The 21,454-nt window shown below is 46.1% G+C and overlaps 1 protein-coding gene across 2 annotated transcripts; it reads right to left on the bottom strand.

Moving 5' to 3' along the window:
- Positions 1 to 10,385: 10,385 nt before the first annotated feature.
- VGLL2 (vestigial like family member 2) lies at positions 10,386 to 16,872 on the bottom strand. 2 transcript variants are annotated; one of them, XM_047860706.1, is made up of 4 exons: positions 16,792 to 16,872; positions 14,226 to 14,532; positions 11,689 to 12,210; positions 10,386 to 10,426 (listed from the first exon to the last, which is right to left on the bottom strand). In XM_047860706.1, exons 1-4 carry the CDS (start codon positions 16,870 to 16,872, stop codon positions 10,386 to 10,388), a joined length of 951 nt encoding a protein of 316 aa, XP_047716662.1. The 2 variants fall into 2 exon arrangements, with proteins under 2 accessions (XP_047716662.1, XP_047716663.1); XM_047860707.1 differs by lacking the exon at positions 11,689 to 12,210.
- Between the last annotated feature and the right edge of the window lie 4,582 nt (positions 16,873 to 21,454).

The raw sequence follows: 21,454 nt of genomic DNA, 5'->3' as shown, positions 1-21,454 counted from the left end.
TTTGAAAGGATCGTTCCAGATGTGTGGAGAGAAGTCTGAGAGTAGGGCGGGGCTGAGAGGTAGAAGCAGCAAGATCAGCTAGAATCTATGAGCCAGCAGGCAAGAGATGATGATGACTTGGCCGTGAAGGTGATGAAGCAGCGGTGAAAGTGACGGAAGTGGTTGCCTTTGGGTTTTTGGAAGGCTTCGCTGGTGAATTCGATAGAGGGTACAGGAGAAGAAAGCTTAAGACGTTAACCTGAGCAGTAGGAAGAATGGAAGTTGTCACTTACTCGGGTGCGGGAGGCTGCTGGAGAGCCGATCATGTTGAGAGGTGGGGTGGCCAGCAGAGGTTCAGTTGGGGTGTGTTCGCTCTGAGATGGTTGTTGATATCTCTGGGGAGAGGCTGAGTGTGCAGGTGGAGAGGGATGAAGGAGGGGGGACTCGGGCTCAAGAGTTGTCAGTATGTACAGAAGGTTGAGACTAGCCAGGAGACTGGCTCAGCTCAGCCAGGGCCTCATGTCAATAAGAGAGAACATCTAAGCATGAGGCCAGAGTCACTCCATATTTAGATATTAGGGAGCGAAGGAAAGACTAGCAGAGACTGAGAAGGAAGACTCAGAAGAGTAGTATGAAGATCAAGAGAGTGGAATCCTGGAAACCAAGTGAAAAAAGTGTTTGAAGAAGGATGGAATTATGAACTGTGTCAAATATTATTGATAAGGAAGGTAGCCTTATGGACCAGCTTGTCCAGGATAGTCCCCCTGTATGCCTTCATCCTCGATTAATTACTACCAGTGTCCCTTTCACACTTGAAAGTGATCTTGTTCAGACCATAAATTGTATGGTCCCCTGTGGTGGACGTGGAGGTGTGCTATTTGGATCATCTTTCAAGAGAACCTGCTATCGGGAGCGTGGTTAATTGACACCTCCAGCTGCTGTACTTTCAGATCTACTGTGACATTTATGCCAGGTCATGCTTCCCTCAGGCCATTTCCCTCCAATGACTGAATACGGAGGAGTACCAGAAATGTGCCATTCCTGCCCAAAGTGGACGTCACTGGCTGCTAACCGGCCATTTTGACTTGGGGACTTTCTTTCAGTTCAGCTGAGACTTTCCCAGAATGGCACTGTCATCGGAGGTTCTTTTCTATCCCATCCTCCTTTCTCTCTCTCCTTGAAAGGTGTCAGACCAAGTGGGAACCTCTGAAACTCCGGCCCTCCTAGTTTCCCTCCCCTGGCCGAGTCGAAACAAAGTCAAATAAAAAGTCAAAACCCAGCGGATGACAGCGGTTAGTGCCATCAGTAAAGATCTAAAGGTTGCAGGGTTCAAGGTTTCTGTCGTCTTGCTATTTAATTCACCAGAGGTCCTACAAAAACTGCATGGCTCCTGGAAAAGAACAAGCATACCCGGAGTTAAATCAAATAGAGCTCCAATTATAGTTGCTCTGCCAGATGTAGTATCTTTGCTAGAACATATTAAGGCCTCCAGTACGTGGTACGTGTCTTGGCATCTGCTTATCAGAAAATCATAACTGGTGTATCACCCTATTGATGAGACAGGTAAAAGGATTACTGAGAACTGATCTTCAGATTTAGACACAGGGAGCTAACTGATGGCCTTGACTGTTGCGTATGTAGAGGAAACTTAGAGTGGGTAAAAGGAAAATGAATAAGTAAATGGAGGGAGCAAGCAGATGACTCATGTCAGGTGTTTTGTCATTTAAAGGGAACAGAGAAATAACTGGAAGGAGATGGGGTTAAGGGAGTTTTTTGTTTTGTTTTGTTTTCGTTTGTATAAAGGCAGGAATATTGCAACCCGTTTTGTATTAGTGGGAATGATCCAGTAGAGGGGGCAGACTGATGATACAGGGAGAAGAGACGGTAATTGTTGAAGTGATGTCTTGAGCACAAGGAGTGGGAAACAAGTGAAGAAAAATGATATTTGACCCTAACTGGCTCCTACTAAAAGTGGTGAGCTCCCCACTCCTTTTAACAAAAGGATTTTCTTTACCGAAGCAGGCTTCCAGATAGTTTTCCTTTCCTTTTCTTTTTTTTTTTTTAACTTTTACTTCAAACTTCAGCTCAACTTCTATTTTTAAATTCACTTGCACCTAATAAAATATAAAAAATTAATGCAATAATTTGAGTGTGTTTTTCACAAAATAATTGGTGGTACCTGCCCAATGTATTTAATATCTAGTTAAGGAGGTAAAGAATATTACAACTCAAGGGTGAATGGGATGATCTTTAGGGTTACCGCAACCTCTTAAATTCTGAACTTTTGTCCCAAGAGGTTAGAAAATAAATGCCAAGTGAATGTCACAGACATTAGATGGGAAGAGTCCTGATAAAGACGAGAATACTCACCGGGTCTGGGGTGGAGACAAAGCTTCACGGAAGAGGGCAGAACTTGTCAGATTTTGGAGAAGAGAGAACATTTGGGTAACAGGGTAGTTAGAGTGAAGGTTTTCTAATACAGCAGGAGGTAGGAATTTACAAGGAATTTACAATTCCATGGAAGTGTGGAATATGATAAAACATTGCAAACTGCTCTAACCCAGAACAGTCAACTAGAGTTGTGTTTAGGTACTGTTAATTTCTACATTGTGCATTGTTGAGCTGAAGGTGAGTTTGATGTCCTCCTGAAAACTGAGACAAAGTAGCTCTAACTTCATTCTGAGTGTTGCTATGGATACACAGGACAAGAAAGCACAAGAAGTAGATCAGAAAATGAAAAGACAACATACAAAGTATTTTCTCTCATGTTACTTGTAGGACTTTTCTGTTTATGTTAAGGAGAAAAAGAATAAATGGTGTGTAACTGAGTTCAAGTTAGAAATTCCTCTAATAAAGGAGGTGACAAAAATTAAATATGGACTCTAAAATAGCAGTAAGAAATGTTCTCATAAGCTTTTAGGACCCGAAAAATTACACACTATTAAACTGTGTAATTTTGTTTTATTTTAACATTTAATGTATTGCCCTTATTGCTGTTCTGTAACATAGGGAGATTCAGTGGTACCTATATTTTCTTTTTTCTCCCAAGACCTAAAGACTATGTTAACCTGCGGCCTGGTACATTTTGTGGCTGGGAAGCATTGTTTATTTTTCCTTTTTAGTTCCAATACATTTTATATCTCAGGCAAAAAAGGGAGATGGCAGTATCCCAATGGTGGATTTAAATTTTTTTCGGTCATATTTATAATAACACCACTCCTTAAATATCAAATAACCAGACATCTCAAACTTCAATGCAAGATGAAGGTGTCAGTATTAGTAACTTTTATTTATTAACTACATAGTTTGGAACTGTTAAACATAAAATTGTGAATAATTTTCCTTCTCACCAATTCCAGTTGAGTACAGTTTCATTGTGGTTTTCCCTCAGGGTATAAATCTGACATTTCCCTAGACTCTTCTCTTATTCCTTTAAAAAAGTGCAAGCAAAGGGCGCCTGGGTGGCTCAGTTGGTTGAGCGTCCGACTTCGGCTCAGGTCATGATCTCATGGTTCGGTTCGTGAGGGTTCTGTGCAGACAGCTTGGAGCCTGGAGCCTGCTTCGGATTCTGTGTTTCCCTCTTTCTCTGCCCTTCCCCCCTCTCACGCTCTGTCTCTCTCTCTCTCTCAAGAATAAAACATTAAAAAAAATTCTCTTTTTAAAGTGCAAGCAAAAAAATGTGTTCTTAGAAGTCTTTGACAAGGAAGAACAAATATCATAAGCTCTATTCTCTATGTTTGTTACCAAAATCTGTCCATCAGTTTCTGGGTATGGAGGAGAAATTGCCTGAAGTAAAAACAGGATTTCACACTCCACCAAGCAAGGTGGGATAACACTAATAATACAGAACCTTTAGGCAGTGCTTCTTAAGATATCAGAACCTCCATTAAAAAAAGCAGGTACAATATAAAAAAAAGTCATATGATACTAGATGAAAAACATCCAATCATTTTGTGGGATGCATAACACATTGCATAAAATGTGGTAGATGAAGAAAAAAAGAAATACTATTGCACCTAGTAAAACTAAACAGCAGCAACAACAAAATACATATTTTTGTTTTCCATCCCATTTCATGATAGTGCCATTATTGGCACAGGGCCAGTAACGTAGTTGCCAAAAATAAGGGCAAAGCTATAGCAATGAGAATTAGCCAGAAAAGAAATAAGCTTATGACATTCCCATTATTATAATTGTTGATTTGAGCCATTGTGTGTTTGAAATTTTAAGATGTGCAATTTGCTTTGCCCGAGTGAGAACTATTTTTATTTCAAGCATTCTAAAGAAGTTTCTAAATTATAACAGTATTTTACTAGTTGTAAATTCACATAAAGACCAAAGCATAGATCCCACAAATAAATGTTGGTAAAAATTTCTACCTGGTAACTAGGTCATGAGAGTCACACAAATATTGATTAGGAATCAAAACATTTTAATTCTTTAGTTTTGTTTTCCAAAAATTTAGTTTACCTTCAACCTAAATTTTCTTATATGTAATAATTATATATTTATTGATTTATATGGTTTGGGTAGGAAACGATGGGTAGGAAATGATGATGACAGAGGAGGACAGTTTGAACAAGATGACTTTAGCCATCTGAAACAGTGGGAGATAAGTAGAACCAGAGATCACCAGGATTTTATAAGAACAAAACAAAAGAATAAAAAATCTGCTGCTGCTCTTTCAGGAGGAACTGAATGAGTTCCAGTAAGGCACTGGAAGTGTGGACATCTTATTTTTGTTCTATAGGACTGGGTTCTGTAAGAGTATATTGGAAAACCCCTAGAGGTACTCTAACTTGAGGTAGATATGACATTAATTTGTGGAGAACTTGAGATTTTTCTCTTATTGAGTTAAACTTGTTTTTTTTAAGTGAAAAACTCCAAATAAAGGTTAACATTTTACCCAAGTAGTAAGTGTCCTAGTAAATTTGAGATATATATATATATATATATCAAACATATATATCAAACATATATATCAAACATATATATATATATATTTCTGTAAATATGTTTCTCTAAACATTAATATTTCAGTAAAACTATTTTACTCGGAACACAATACTTTGGTGAAACCATTTTACTCTTTCCTCCTAAAAGAGAATCTGTGTCTTCTTAAAGTGAGGTTGGATTAGCAGAATCACTTCTGCCAACTCTGCCTGAGGCCACTCTGCCTGAGGCCACTCTGCCTGGACTCGATGTTTATGCTGGGGTTCAGGTGAAGGCTGGAAACAACTGGGAGCTGTTCCTGTAGGCTGCTTTGCCTTTTTAGGGTATGAGGGTCTCTCTGTTTGGGATAATGTGATTGACAGCTCCACTCCAGCTCCAATTAGCACTCTATAATTTATTAGCTTCTGCTTTCAGATTATGCGTTAACTTTACAAATATTTCAGCCACGGAACCAGCAGCTATCAAGTGTCTCTTTCCTGATCCAGCCCTCTGGGGCTGGAGTGAAATACAAGGAAAGAGCGGTACAGTTGGTCTGTCAAGTGAGAATAATCATTTGTGTCTGTGCCTGTCTGAGGCCACGGTGTCTCTGATTTCCCTTTAGGCCTGCATCAGTGTGTGTGTGTGTGTGTGTGTGTGTGTGTGTGTGAAGGAGAGAGAAAGATTTGTAGATAGATTCTGTTGTGAGGAGACCATATTTATATTGTTAGAGTTTAATTTATTCATGGGGAAATGGGAGATTTATGTTTGCTTAACCATGTTGCTTGTATAAATGTCAAAACTTCAGTTATGTATAAACAGCAAATCTAATAATGATACTGCCTTCAGGACATTTATTCCTTTACTCCAGATTTTAGGAATATGTAGTAAATAACGAATAATATTAATTCCTAAAAGTCTTGCAAGGAAAATGGAATATATAGAGTATGGACTTTGATAAGTATGATCAAAATGTGAATTATTTGCAGGTATATTATTAACAGAGTTAATGCAATTTTATAAACGAATCTTAGGTTTTTTGGTTTCATTTATTTTTTTTTAAGTTTATTTATTTATTATTGAGAGAGAGCACGACTGGGGAGGGGCAGAGAGAGGGGGAGAGAGAGAATCTCAAGCAGGCTCCATGCATGGAGCTCTAGTTGGGGCTCAGTTTCATGAATGGAGAGATCCTGACCTGAGCCGAAATCAAAAGTTGGTTGCTTAATGGACTGAGCCAACGAGGTGCCCCTGGTTTCATTTATTTTTAAAGTCTTTGCAAATATCTTTCAATTTTTCTTTAATGCTTTGACTATAAGAATTACATTTAAAATGGAATTTATAGAGGGGCGCCTGAGTGGTTCAGTGTGTTAAGCATCCGACTCTTGATTTCGGCTCAGGTCATGATTTCAACGTTTGTGAGTTCAAGGCCCATGTAGGGCTCTGCGCTGTGAGCTTGGAGCCTGCTTGGGATTCTGTCTCTCCCTCTCTCTGCTCCTCCCCTGCTTGCTTTCTCTCCGTCTCTCTCCCAAAGTAAATAAACTTAAAAAAAAAAATTAAAGTGCAATTTACAGAAAAAGCATTTATATGGAAAGCAGTTTGTCTAAGTTTTTATTAATTTTTTTTATCTCCTCCAACCCCACAGTGATCAATCGCTGCGTGTTAAAAAAAAATTCTTGTTTATTTCGATAGGAGGGTTATGGGTGTCTGCACATGAACGCAGGGTTTATGATTCTGAGCAAACTGGAGGTTAAATTGATCTTAAGAGTTGTTTCCTCAGATAAAAATGAGCACAGAAAGTGCAGTACTTACCCAGAAAGAGTGTCAAGAGAAGCTTCCAGTCAGGGGATCTAAGTCCTCACATCCACCACCTCTGCCCTCCTTCCCATCCAGGCCCAAATCAATCTTAAGTCATTGCTAGAATTTGCCACACATTGAAATAGAACTTCAAAGGGGGAAATGAGACAGGCTGGAAACTGCTTTTAAACTAAAGGAGTAGAACAGATAGAGTTCCCTGAAGCTGGGTGACTGAGTTCTCAGCCAGAGGGCAATCGGCAAAAGGATTACTTGGTGGCGCAGAGCTGTCTCTCCCCTTTTCATCACCTCTGGCTCAGCGGAGGCCAAGCGCGGAGGGAAGAGTGCGTGAGGAGGCCGCCAGTGCCAGCGGGGATGAGGGGAGCAGAAGCTTATCTTTCCCTCGGGCTCCCAACCAGGTGTAACACACGTGAAAACGTCTTGTTTGCCTTGTCTCCTGTCATCTTTCATTCCCTTGAATGTCCTTTTGTCAACCACTAGTTTGCCTTCTCAAAGCTGCATCACTTCATGAAAATTAATGACAGGCATGGGAATTCGTATTTTGCGTGGGTTTGGTGAGCCTACCGCCTCACCTGTCAGTCAGGACTCTTCTTTTACCGAGGTTCTCTTTGATGCTCTTATCACACGGACAGAATCATTGTAGTTCTAGGTTATTGTGCATTTCTACTTTGGGAACATACAACACGGAGGGAAATGCTGTGACCCGTGTGTCCTATGTGCCAGGTCACTGGAGTCTGGATGGTCTGTTCAGGACTGCCCCAAAGGCCAGTTCCAGTGAATGAGTCTCCTCACCGGCAACCTGATATTCAGGTCAGATGCAGCTCAGGAGAGAGGTTTCAGTAACCAGGGGCCCCGTAGCTGGGAAAGTGCTCCCTGTGGGTTCTGATCAGAGATCCTGTGAGCGCTGTCGCAGTGGGGCAGGGGCACAGCCTCTTCCAGTGGGGACACTTGGAGACCATGTCCGGCAAAGAACGCACTACCGTGCTTCCTTCCCTAACTGCATACTCAGCGGCAAATTCTAAAAAGCCAGCCGGAACTTAATGCATTTTATTTATGCTTGTATATACCAGTGATCCGTGCCAATGGAACATGGATTAAAAAAATCCACAGAGAAGTCCAAAGTTAATTTTAGTTATTGCTTCAATGTCCAAACCTCAGGCTAACTCTGACACGACTTGGTCGGGTTGGGTGTGAGGAGCTTCAGAGCAGTGAAGTCTGGAAAATACTGAAATGAATTAATAAGAGAAGCAATAATAATTGCCTCCTGGAGGAGAATGGAAATCTGCCTCTGACTGAATGGTCTATAGTTAGTATCGTTTGATGAAGGGGTGTGAAAATGTCTTAGGATAGTTCCTTTGAGACCAGGGATTTTGTAAGTTCTATGATGTGTCATCCTTGGCTGCCCTGCCTTCTTCCCTTCCTTATTCATCTACTGTGGAGGGCAAAGTGGACCCAAAGTTGAGCCACTGAAGACAAATTAGAAGAGGGCAAGTAGTAGTTACCGCAGTGGGTTGGAACCCTGGCTCTGCCATTTAATGGCTGTGTGGCTGGGCAAATTATTTCTCCTCTGTGAGCCTCTGTTGTCTCATCAGTAAGAAGGGGATCATGATAATAAATATAACATAGAATTGCTGTGAGACTTAAATGAGTTAACCTGCATGCAAAGCCCTCAGACCAGTGCCTGAGAAACAGCATTAGTTGTTATGAATGTTATCACATCTGGGCAGCATGACCAGAGAGTACCTTCCTTATGAGCAACACCAGTGATAGGTTCTTGTGATGACCGTAATGATGGAAAGAGGGGCTGGGTAACTCCCCTAAGCCGTACACTGAGTAGGGTCCCTTACCGCCCCAACTCCTGAGATGATCATCCAAGATAAATTTGTTTCTCACGTTACAATGGAGGTCAATGTTTGAACTCATCTTTTTATGTTTTCACAGTCTGCAAGGGCAATTGGAACATAACACAAAATCTCTCCCTTGGGCATTTTAGTGAATGAAGTGAGTGAACGCAACTTTGGCATCAAGAGAAAATTAAGAGAAAGACCACTAATTTCTTAAATAATCTCTCTCTCTCTCTCTCTCTCTCTCTCTCTCTCTCGCTTTTCCTTTTTTTTTCTTCCTCCTAGTAGGTTTGGTTTCGTAGCCTAGCTTATTAAAATATAATATAACCAATATTCCCAAAACACCTTTTAACTGAATACTGTTTTAAGAGTCTAGAATTTACGAAGTAACAATAATTATGTACCTGACTGAATGGTGCACAGGTAGCCTTTTCAGCATCATCTCTGCTTTTAACCCAGTGAATGCTGACAGATAAGCCCTGGGCTTCCGTGGGCCACAATTTTCTCATTTGTGAAACAGAGGTGGTCTACCTAACTTCTCACCTCCAGGGTTGATGGGAAGTGGAAAAGAGTTATCAGCTTTCACAGAATGGCACACACTTTGGAAAAACACAGAGCACTCTACATATAAAGTAGTGGTACTTACTGACATCAGACTGTACTACTATAAATTATTTTATTCTACTGGAGAAAGACTAGGACATTTATTTTCTTCTTATGAAATAACACAGTTACCTTGTAGTAAAGAGACATCTTTAATGTTTGTTCCTTCTTCCTCATCACCTTCAATTTTGCCCACGCACAGACCCCTTCCCCTGTCCCCAAACTGAAGTGCCCAAATCATGACCATAGAGACTGAGAGGAATATTCGAGGTATTAGAGACTCCATGGACATTTCTTCCCCTTGTGGTGATTCCTAGTTCTTCACAGAGACAGTTGGGGATCTCTTGTTGCTTCTTTTCATCCAGAGGAGGATAGAAGGAGAGGCAGAATTTGTGGGAGAGAAGGCAGAGAAGGGTTTCTTCTTTCATCGTAAAACGTTCCTCGTAAAAAATATGATATATATCTACACACACACACACATATAAAATATATCCAGTGCAATTGCAATTGTTGTGCCAAACACTGGGAAGTGCCACCTTGGTCGATGTATTTCTGGAGTTTTAAACAGTTGTCCTACAACAGCTGCATTTCAGTAAGACTTGGGCAGGTGGCTCCAGATAAGCCACTTGCCACTCACATTTAGGCTGAGGCTTCCATGTTCACAGTCCAAAGGAAAAAAGTGTGTCTTTGTGTCTGGAGTGGGTATTGCAGCGAGGGAGCTGGCAGGAAGGGAACTGGAGGCTATGAGGTGAGGAAGAAGGAATTGGCCTCTTTTACTTCTCTACCACAGTCTTTGATGCAAATACAAATACATTTCAAATGTGAGGATACTGACATCCGTAGTGCTACGGCCACACTACTTAATGAAATAATTCACATCAGCATAAAAAATATTCACACCAAAAAGTCTCTTTTTTTCCTCCTCTTTCCAGGAAAATTTATGACATCGTATCATCTAAGTGACCTCACCGCAGATATTTCCAGTGATGTGCCCAAAAGTCATTCAACATAATTCAGTCTTTGGATCTGCTCTTTCCACAGAAGGAATTATGGTTTGACAATATTTCTGTAGATGTGTGTTTTGGTTTTCCCAATACACGGAGAAGTTTGAAGTCTCTGCCTTCCCCCATGTCCTCATCCATGAAGTGAGAGGCACAGATGCTGAGCCTCCACGGCTGGTCAGAAGGGAAAGGGAAGGGGAAACCCTGGGTCAGCAGATCAGCTCAGGAGGGATGCACCACAGAGGGAATAGCGACGAGCTGCAAACCAAGATCAGAAGCTGTTACAAACCCACTCGATTTCAGCTGAGTGCCATCAAGTGCGCTATGCAGAGACCTACGGGGAAGAAGGTGGGCTGTCTAAAACCAGTACAGATCCTTGCTTTTGTCCTGAGGCTGCAAACCTGAAAACAGAGAGAAAACAAGAGAGAGAGAGAGAGAGAGACGGAGAAGAAAAACAAGAGAGGGAGAGAGAAGGGGTTGGGGACGGGAAGGCACAGGTATTTAAGGAAAGAGAAAGACAAACGCCACAGTTTTATTGCAAATGTCACAGAATTCATCTAAAGGGCATGAATGAAAGTAAAAGCAAAGCAAACAGAAATGTCAAATCTTCACCTGAAAGAAGGGCGAGTGGGCAAGACTACAAGCCAATGATTGCGTTTATAATATAACCATTTTTTTGGTTATGCCCTAAAAGTAAAGCAAGCAGAAGAGTAAACCCTTATTTGAATGTACCTTTCAAATTCAACTCAAGTCAGAAATTCAGTATTGTCATTAAGAGCACATTCTCCTTAAGTTTTACATTTTAAGACACCTATTTAATTGGCGATTAAGTTGATAACAAAATCATATTTTCCTTTCCTTATAACTGTCACCAGGAGACAGTACCCCCCCCCCCCAAACTTTAGAAGATTATGAACTACACTCTGAGCAGGTCCTCTAGATCAGCGCTGTCCAATAAAAACACAATGGGGGCCACAGGCATAATTCTAAATTTTCTAGCAGCCACATTGAAAAAGAGTAAAAAGAACCAGGTGAGAATGAATCTTCGCAATATGTTTTATTTAACCCAGTATGTTCAATATGCAACGTGTCGAAAGTATTTCAACATGCAGTCAACATAAAAATACCAGTGAGATGAATTTCACATTCTTTTTTGGTACAGTTTTGAAATCCAGTGTGTATCAGGCACGTAAGCACATCCCAGTTCCTCCTGGCCACCTTTCAAGTGGCTAACGGCTACAGGATTGAACAGCGCAGAGCTATAGAACCTTTCCAACAAATTTATTTATTACTTATTTATTTATTTAAATTTAATTTGGGGGGGGAGCCTACTTTCTCATTCTGCCCACACCGATGACACTGGGTCATCTGTTTACTGAAGCACAACCCTGCCATGCAGACCCCTGGGCCACAAGGTCACTGGGGTCTCCAAGGAGAACTAAGGGAGGTCCGGGGCTCAACCCAGGGTCGGACACAGGGCAGGAGGGGTCCGGGGAGGCCAAGGTCCCTCTCCCGCTTACCTGAGTCCACGCTGAGTCCCAGACCCTGGGCCACGTCCCCCGCGGGGCTCGCGAAGGGTCCCCCGGGCGCGGCCCACGCTGCGCCGGTCGGCTCGCCCTTGGCGGAGAGCTCGCAGGGCGGGCTGCCGGGCGCGGGCGCCGGCGCGGGCGCGAGGCGGGCCGGGCGCCCCGAGGCTGCCGGCATCAGCAGCGGCCCGTAGCGCGGGTCGAAGTGCGGCGCGTAGACCTCGTGCACGGCGGCGGGCCGCGGGTAGGCGGCGGCCTGGGCGCCGAGGGCGCCGCCCAGGGCGTAGGGGTGGTGCGGATGCGCGTGGTGCGGGTGCGCGTGGTGCCAGGGCTCGGCCGCGCTCTGGTGCAGGTGGCCGTGCAGCGCGGCGGGCGAGTAGGGGTCGGCGGCGGCGAAGGGCAACTCCGAGTGCGCGGTGGCCAGCGGGCTGCCCAGCGGCGCGGGCACCGGAGCCTGGTACGCGCTGTTCCAGAAGGAGGCGGGGAAGCTGCGCTGGCTCATCGGGAAGGAGCCGTCTGCAGGTAGGCGAGGCGCAGGGGAGGAAAGGAAGAGAGGAGCGCGTCACCGCAGGTAGATGGAAGCGGGAGCGCTGAAAGCGCCAGGCGGGCAAAGTGCGGGCGAGCCGCGGCCGGGAGCCGACCCGCTGCCCGCCCACAGGGGCGGCGTCTTTCGGAGGCGGATGCACCCTGCGAATTCGAGGTCGAGGCACCGCAAAATGGGAGAAACTCTTTGGGAAGGAGGGCGGCTTCCTCGGATTCGCAGACGCGTTTCCAGTGCGGAACCCCCAGAACAGGCTGGGGAGGCAGAGCGGTGAGATTCCCCTCTGCAGTTCCAGTTTTGGGGCGCTGGGAGCTTCCTCCACTGCGGGCTGCGCTGCCTCGGCGGCTCCGGGGCAGACACGGCCTCCCATTCCCAACCCGAAGCCTCTCTCTCCCCTAGCTAAAGATACCTCTTCCCACTCTTGGTCGGCCGCCTAGAGATTTCACTACCCCCTCTCGCGTTTCACCCTCCCCAGCTCCAGAAAATGTGCCCCTCCAGGGCCTCTGATAGACTGGAAGTCCATCGACATATTTCGAAGTCTTGCTATTATTAGCCTCCTTTCTAGAAACCTTCTTTCAAATATTTTTTTCCAAGAACTCAAGCAAAAGAGTAAACTAGACTTACTAAAAGGGCAGCTGTATTATTTGAGAGGGACACAAAGGGACAGATCTTTTACGTTTTAATTAATAATATTTGTTCGTTAAAGTGTGGACGCCAGGAATAATAATTATTATTGCCAGTATCACTGTTGACTCCTAGTGCCTGGAGGCATTTTTAAGAGAACAGCATTTAGGTCAAATGTGTTGCCTTTAGTGGAAGGGGAGGGAAAGAAAGATTTAATCCTAGGGACCTGTACTGAGCATCTCCTCTGGGGAAGGCATCTGCAGAACATTCTAAAGAATTAAAAATTAAAAATGCATTCTAAGTGGTGAACTGTCTTCCTGTTAAAAATATTTAGGCAACTGGAGAATTAAAAGAATGTTCTGTGTTCAAAACTCATGATTTGGGATCTTATCTAGGCAAGGCTTGCACAAACTGTCAGACACTCTTAAGAAAAAAAGGGAGGGTGGGGGTTGTCATTTCCCCATAAAATGTAATACTTGTGTTCCTTTTTACAGCAAAGTCTTCGTTTCTCAGCTCGGTACACATCAAGAATTAAGTTTAGTGAGAAAGTTTGTTTCCTTGTCCTGGAAATTAAAGGAGATTGAGATTTCAGAATGGAAGGGAGATTTAGTTGACTTGTCCAATAAATCATTGTCCCAGGCTAGAGAAAGCAGTGCTTTGTGAGAAAGGTAGAATAAAGAGGGGGGTGTGTTTGGCGAGAATCCTTAGAGATGTTTCAGCTGTACCTAAATTTTTATTTCTTTGGGACTTTAATTTTCTTTCTGAAAGACATTTTCTGCTTCAAAATTTCCTAAGGAATTCAAACCTGGCAAAAAGCATACGGACGGTTTAGGAGACATTCTTCAGCAGGTTTTGCTGACAGTGGGGTCTAAGACTTTTTTCTCTGGGCAAATTTTCAGGAACTTACAAGTGCCCTGTATGTTGTTGTAGATGCAGATCTCCCTCAGGGCTTGGGAGAGTGTTGGAAACCTCACATTTCCGCAGCACATTTACACACAGTTTTCTGTTTGCTGAACAGCCATCTCCAGGGATAGTTAAGAGGGCAGGTATCATTCTAATTTTAGAGACCAGTAAATAGAGTGACCTCAAAGAGGTTAAGAGACTTGCCCAAGGTCATGTTGCTAGAAGTTGGTGGAGCCAGCACGAAACCCAGGACTCCCAATTCCAAAGCTGGTGGTTTTTCTAGGTCGCTGCTCTACTCTGCTCTGCCTCTGCAAGGAGAGGTCTTTCTTCCTTCCTTTTACTTACTCTCCCCACATGCCCATCCTCAACTCCTCTGACACCTAGGATTCCCTGGAGCCTCTGTGGCTGGGCCCCAGGCTGAGAGGGCTCTCTATTTGCCCCTAGAAGCGGGCCCTTTACTCACCCCGCCAGGGCCCCGAGCTCCTGGGTGCTTTGCTGCTTGTACAGCTTGGGGAATAGCTGCTAGGCTGGCTCAGGGCTCTGCTGAAGTGCTCATCCACCACGGAGCTGATGTCTCCCTGGAAATAGGTGAAGAGGACGCAGCGGGAGTTGATGTACTCTGCCTCTGGTGGGCGCTCTTTCTCTGGGCTGCCTTCTTCCTCTTTTATGCTGGCTGGAGTTTGGCTGGAAAAGGAGGAGCTGCCACTGCTGTTGCTGGGGCTGGCGTTGCACTCTTGGGCTTCCTGCATTTTGGAGTAATAGGCTAGTTTCTGCTCAAAGAGAGAAAGAATAGAGGAGTCAGCTTCAAAAGAGATGGCAAGTTGGGGTCAGATCCCTAAGGTATCCAGGGGAAAACTGACATTCATGCATAAGCCCCTGTGCTCAGTAACTTGTGCGAGCTTCTTGACAGGCAGACTGCCTTTCTTGGTGTCTCTGTCTCCCCAGAATCGCCGCTAGACCACACGGAAAGCTCTCTGAAGGTGTCAGGGTAAAGGTCCCAGAAGATGCCTAAGCAGCCAGGATATAAGCGGAGTTTGACCGCAGAGCCAGGCTCAGGGCAGATGTATTTTTAAAATCAGGCTCCAAGGGTGAAGGGCATCCAATTCCAGTTTGGGCCTGATTGTCCCCTGCTTAAGAATCCAAGGTAGATGCACAAGATGCAAGACGTTAAGCATCGTTGTGACAGAGCACGAAAACACCAAAATCCACTCTGTGCAGCACAGCCAGGAATGTGAATGAAGAACTGCGAAGAGGTATGAGGTAGTTCTATTTGGGAAGGAATTATGTGAGGTAAAAACGTGGAATGACATCCTGACGTGAATCATTTAAATAAATGCAAGTTGATATTTGTTTGGTCACCCATAAAATGTCCACTCAAGAGTCTAGCTCAGTTTTTAAAGAGGTCTTCTTTTGAGTAAGGAAAAACCTGAGCACTTCTGCTTTCACCATCTCTATGCACATTGGGGAAACAAGTAATAAAAGGGAGAGAAGAAGATCTTGGCTGTGAGGTTGAGTGAATTATGGCTGTCTGGTAGCGATTTTAAAAACCAAGTGTGGTTGCTGAAATATCTTCTTAGAAGTGAGCAATGGACTGAATGCAGTGTTAAAGCATTTATGCAGGGAGAGATGGCCTCAAAGCGGGCTGATCATACAAAGATGAACGGAGATCTTAATGGAATAGATTATTGGTCCAGGCCCAGGGGGGAGAAAGGACCAAGCAGACAGAAAATCAACCCACCTCTCCTCTTTGCAATAGTCACAGCCTGGGAAGGAACCATCTCAGACACTGAAGCCAAAAGACTGTAGTTATTTAGCAATATCACCACTTTCACCACATTCCCGCTTGGCTTATAATGAGGGACTCTGAGGATTCCCCAAATGAATATTGTGAGACTAAACAAACTCCCTGGATGGAAAGTTTAAAAAGGGGGGAGGTAGAAGGAAAAAAGCAAAAAGCAAAATCTGCTCGTTCCATCATTAATTCAGCAGGAAATTTTCGAACAGACGTTCCGAATTTGCAAGCAAAATGGGCAAAACCTTGGACTGGGGGTCCGGATGTACTTCTGTCTCTCTGAAGCAGGGGTCCAAGCCCTCACTTTGAAATCTGCTTGGGACCCCTACGGCCTCCTGGGTGTGTGAACTTACTCTTTTTACTGGACTACGGTCCTCAGTTTTTACTACACTAGCTGAGGAAATGGGAAGAAAAACTGGTCGCCCAGACTCAGCTTGGAGAAGAGAGAAAATGGAATAATTAAAGGAAACTTCAAGAGTTTGCCCAATTGAGGTTAAGTGGTCTTCTTACAGGTAACCACTGTTCTGTGGAGAGCAGGACAGCCTAATGCAGCTACTCAGCCTCAAGAAAAGCGAAAAGAATATTATCTTTGAAGCCCTCCTCTGCCAGGTCAACTGCACCCCAATAATAATCCCCAGAACTTTGCAGAGCAAAGATGATAAAACCCATGCTTTTGCGCCAGTTCTCTTTGTAACGAATTCTCTGGTTCCGGAATTAATTGGCCTGATCCCTTGAGAATTTAAACGGAATAAAGTTACTCCTTAGATAAGCTTGCAGGGATGAGTGGCTAGATCTTTGCATTTCAGATAGAAAGAGGCACAGGCAGGTCTTTACTTTTGTTCTCTTGTCACTCTCACCTTTGAGACCAAAGTTTGGTTTTCCCTGCGTGAGCGTTGATCGCAGCTCCCCTTACCCCGCACCGAAGAATCTGGAGTCCGACAGACTCTAAGGAGGCAATTCAGCTCACACGAACCTCGTCTGATTGTTCCCCGGAAGGACGGGGCACGCATTAACAGGGCTTAGCTGCTTTCCCGGGAGCGCAAGTGGACACGCTAAAGGGTTAGCTCAAGCGACCGTGTGGCAGCGCCGGCAGTCGCCGCATCCGCGAGGCTCCCGCCGCTGGTAGGACGCCCCGGACCCGTGCGGAGGCGTCCCGGACCTCGGGGTACAGGCGGTGCTCCAGGCAGCGGGGGCGCGCCACCCGTCTCCGAGGTCCCGGCCCGGGGGAGACACGTACCTGGTGGTAGGGGGTGTAGGCGGCTGCAAAGTAAGGCTGGGGAGGACCATAGACTTGGTACATAACATCCAGACAGCTCATGGCTCCCCGCAGCGGAGACGGCTAAGTATTTTATCATCAACTCTCGGTCGGTGGAGCGCAGGGATGCTGCATGGGCGGCGCTTGGGCTCGAGCTCCCGTGTCATCTGCGGGCGGAGCGGTGGGCAGCGCGCTCCGCGGCTCGGGATCCCGCTCGCTCGCAGGCTCCCCTCCCACCCGGCAATTTCAACCCGGACGCTGCTCCGGGACAGAAGCGCCGGTGCTCCAGCTAGTGGGCATTTAAACCCCACGCCGGGGAGGCGTGCTGACGCCACTCTGGGCCGCGGAAGGGGGAGGGGGCCGTGGGGGGGGGCGGGGACCGGGGGCCAATAGGGAGCCGGGGACCGGGCCGAGGGGCTACCGAGGTGTTTCTCAGGGCTGCCCGGCGGCGAGCTGGGGGCCAAGGGTACCGCGAACGGCGCACCCCCGAGCTTGAGGCCGGAGGCTTTGCACCGGGAGGAGTAGGACTCTCAGGCTAAAGCGAGAGAGAGACAGAGAGACAGAGAGACAGAGAGACAGAAACCCAGAGAGAGACGGAATGGGAGAGACGAAGGGGGGGGGAATGTGGAAGGGGGGAAGTGGGGGTTCTCGCACTTGGGGAGAGAAAAAAGTTTGATGCGTGGTGGCAAAGGTCCCTTGGGAGAGCCCCGGCCTCACACTGGAGATTTGAGAGTGTGTGCGCCCGGGGTTGGCGAGGTGGGGCAGGAGGTGGGCTCTCCGCGCCTGGTGAGCGCCGGGTGGGTAGCGCCTTCCCCAGGAATCCCCTAGGGGATCCTCGTCGTCTCAGACAGGAAGTCCAGGGAGTGCGAAGACTCCTCCCGGGAGCGGAGCAGCTCCCTCGGGGGGGGGGGGGGGGGAGGCGGTGGCTGAAGCCAGTACTGACCGCCCCTGCACCTCTACCGACCCCGCCCGCCCGACCGCCTCCAGCTCCCACACTTCAGTTCAGCTCTCTGGGGTCGGTCCCTTCTGCCTCATTAGTGTTCGATCCCGGCACTTTCTCTTTGAAGTCCCCCACCCGAACCCGCCCCATCTGCGTTGTTGGCGCCCCGCATCCGGCCCCTCCCGTGCGAGCTGCTTTCGAGGAGTCCAGGAGGCCTTACCCAGCCCCCGGCAGCCCCCGGCAGCCCCCGGTCTCCTCGGCGTGAGTCCTTGAAAGTTGCGGTAACTTTTGGGGACTGCAAGAGGAGTCGGCCTAGAGAATGCAGGGAGGTCAGAGAGGGCTGTTGTATGTAGTCTCTTCAACCAGTAAAACAGCTGCTGGGATTTTAGGTTTCATTTTCGAAGCGTTGAAAGGATGCATTTTGATTGCGAAACGTGCGTCGTTGTTCCCTTTCCTTCTCTGAGAGCTCGGCAGGCTTGGACCGGCTTCTGGCGTTGCTCTCCATCCTCCCCAAGCACTCCCCATTCCCATCACAGCCCCCTGGGGAGGAGGGTGTCACAGGGGAGTCCTGCATCCCGTAAGTTTAGGGGCGAATCGAGACTAGGCTGTCCGTACGGCTGGGTCAGGTGGTGGAAAGAGCGTTAAGGAGATAGCGGTAGTGAGACCTGAGGTGGCGGCGGGGGCAGGGCTTGGGAGCTCGGAGAGCCCAGAACCAAGGGAGACGCCGCGGGCATTAGGGAACTCCAGTTATTACCCATTAAAACAAAAACAAAAACAAAAAGTCTGACATCGATTCTCAGGCTGCAACACTGGAAACAAATGCACCCTTAAAGATATATTTGTCTTCAAGATGTGAATATTTTAAGCCAAATTGTTTCGGGGCTGAGGTTTTGGTTTTGCCCGAATAATAAATGGGTAATGGCTCCCAGTCTTCAGTTCGGTTTATAAATGGTGAGCCGTGCCGAGCGCGGTAACCTATTTTAAAGAAGATTTAAATTAAAATAAATAAATAAGGACGCCATTCAGCCCAGTTTTGCGCAAGCCTTTTTGGAAGCCAGCTTGCCTTGGTGTCGAGTTCTGCAGGCTCCTTAGAGCTTCTGGCGACCTAGGCGCACAGGTGGAGCATAACATCCTTCCCGCCCCTACCCCAACCCTCCCGCCTTGGATGTTTGGGAAAACGGCAAAAACCACCTTTGTTTTCTCTGGAGGCAAAAGAGCGAACCTGAACCAAACATCCACACAGTGCCCTCCTAGAGGCGGGAAGTGGGCGTGTAGCTCCCAGTGTCACTTGCCGCCTAGGCGCAAGCTGGCTGCAGGGGCCCGTTCCGCCCTCCCCTGCGCCAGGTCCTGGCTTAGCCTTGGCCCGCGCGCCCAGGGTCTGGTCTGAGCAGGAGCCCAGGAGCCCAGGTGCCCACGCAGCCGCGGAGACCAGGACAGATCGAGGCCAATAGGCGTGATCACTGAGGGTCACACTCTTCCGCCCCCCCCCCCCCCCCGCGCGCAGGTCCCGCTGTCTATCTGTGGACATAGAGGTTCTACCTTGGCTGGCTGCAGCTAGGGCATCTCGGGGACCCAGCATTCTTCGCCGAAGCCCGCCCCTTCCCTCGCAGCCCAGGCTTGGCGGCGTAGCTGGCTGACCGCAGCACTGCGCGAAAAAGCAATGGTGTGTGTGTGTGGGGGGGTGTGTGTGTGTGAGGGCTTGCCCGCTCAGACAAGCTCGACTCTCGTCCCCGCACACCTGCAATAGCTCATCCTAAACCCTGTACCCACCCACTTTGACATTTTTATTTTACTCTGACCCTGGTACCAGAGGAACTTTGATTTCCCACAAATTGGGGAGAAAATAACGACAACCTCCCCGGATCCAGTAAGGCCCAGCAAAATGCAGGTTCTTTTTGAAAAGGATTACAGGAGCAGTGACAGCCCACATTTTGAACAAAGAAAACGAAGAGAATGTGATGCCAGTTGCCCGAGGTTGCTTTCTGTTCACGTTTCTCAGTCTCCTCTTACTTAAAACAGTTTTTAAAAACCTCGCGTAAGCTCAGTAAGGGCACTCGCTGCACAGGAGTTTAAAGGAACCCAGGGAATTGGGGCCAGTGAGCATCAGTTTGAATTTAGGCAGGAAAACACTTGCCTCCCCCCAAATCCAAGGTAAAGGAAGAAAAATGAAGAGTCTGTGGTTTTAAAGTAAGTCCACTGATAAGAGCAAGGTCAGTCTTTTCCGTGTATCTGGAAAGCTGTCATTTACACAAAGGTGGTATTTCTTTTTTTTTTTTTTAATTTTTTTTTCAACATTTATTTATTTTTGGGACAGAGAGAGACAGAGCATGAATGGGGGAGGGGCAGAGAGAGAGGGAGACACAGAATCAGAAACAGGCTCCAGGCTCTGAGCCATCAGCCCAGAGCCTGACGCGGGGCTCGAACTCACGGGCCGCGAGATCGTGACCTGGCTGAAGTCGGACGCTTAACCGACTGCGCCACCCAGGCGCCCCTAAAGGTGGTATTTCTATATCTGATGAGATTGTGTCTTGTTTCTGTGCTGAAATAGAAGGTAAAACAACTAAATTTAACGCCCTCTCCTCTCCCAGATATTCAAAGCACCAGGACATTAAGTCATCAAGTAAGTGAGGTTTTGATTCAGAGCCTCGGGTGGGAGTGGAGGACAGAAAGTCTCTCGCTTCCTTCCTCTCTTTCCCTCTCTCTTTCCCAGTAATTTTAGAAGAGACTATGCCAGACAGTTAGATGTCCCTCACAAATGTATCAACATCCCCAGAAAGGTCAGCTATTACTATTACAGCTAGCCTAATTACCCTTAAACCTCCTAATTGGGCAGAAGGAATATCCAAACTTCTTTTAGAAATGAATTTCACTTTATGATAGCTTTTTGGCAATATATTGAACTGTGAGGAGGGAGTTTGCCATATGAAAACATTGTACTATCCAATTCTAGTGTGCAATTCTAACCATAGCTAGAATTGTGAAAATAAAAGGTGCCTTTATTTTGAAGTTAATAAGTGACGTTCAATTACTTTTGAGTGACTGTATGTTTAAAGACAGCATTCAATGAAGTAGTTTATTTTCTCTTCAGAAGGGTTGCTCATCATTTTCCCAATACCTTCTGAATTTTTCTGTCCACCTGTGCCATCTTATTCTGAAAATGGCAAAGAGACAGCTTTCAAGGAAGGGTGTATGAATAGAACGAATTTGGAGAACTGACCTGCAGCCAGCCCAGGCCCTCCCTCACCCATGATTTATTTGGATCGTTGACTATTGGCATTTTATGTGGCCTTATGCTGCCAGCCAAAGGAGATGAACACAATGGTTATCTCACAGATTTTTTTTTTTAACCCCTAAACCCACCCTGGCCCATTTTACAGAGCAGAGATGTGTTTGGAATTTGAGAGTAGCTGACAACGATTTTGTGGATTCAAAATGTTAATAATATTAGTTGGAAACATCTGCAAAAGTCAGGATTTTTGGGCACAGTATATTATTTAGCAATGGTACTCTGGTAACTAATGTGGAATCTGAGTGGTGATTTTATTTCCAAAAAATCAAGAAAAAAAAAGAAATTTCTGTACTCTGAAACCTCACCAAAACACTAAATGAAGGAATTTCAGTATGACTTAGTGAAAAACCAAGAAAAAGAGAGTTCAATTATTTTCATGCAAACTTAAAGTAACTCTTAATGGTTTCTAGCAAAAA

This window comes from Prionailurus viverrinus, chromosome B2, assembly GCF_022837055.1.
Source record: "Prionailurus viverrinus isolate Anna chromosome B2, UM_Priviv_1.0, whole genome shotgun sequence".
NCBI classification, from domain to species: domain Eukaryota; kingdom Metazoa; phylum Chordata; class Mammalia; order Carnivora; family Felidae; genus Prionailurus; species Prionailurus viverrinus.
The sequence above is the reverse complement of the archived record's forward strand: the minus strand, read 5'-3'. Positions and strand labels throughout refer to the sequence as shown.

What these genes read in the sequence shown, in the direction of transcription:
- VGLL2 (XM_047860706.1), bottom strand. Translation starts at nt 16,872, where the DNA reads ATGAGCTGTCTGGATGTTATGTACCAAGTCTATGGTCCTCCCCAGCCT. An exon ending in CCTACACCCCCTACCACCAG is followed by an intron (nt 14,533 to 16,791) that starts GTACGTGTCTCC and finishes CTCTTTGAGCAG; the next exon opens with AAACTAGCCTATTACTCCAA. An exon ending in GAGCTCGGGGCCCTGGCGGG is followed by an intron (nt 12,211 to 14,225) that starts GTGAGTAAAGGG and finishes GCCTACCTGCAG; the next exon opens with ACGGCTCCTTCCCGATGAGC.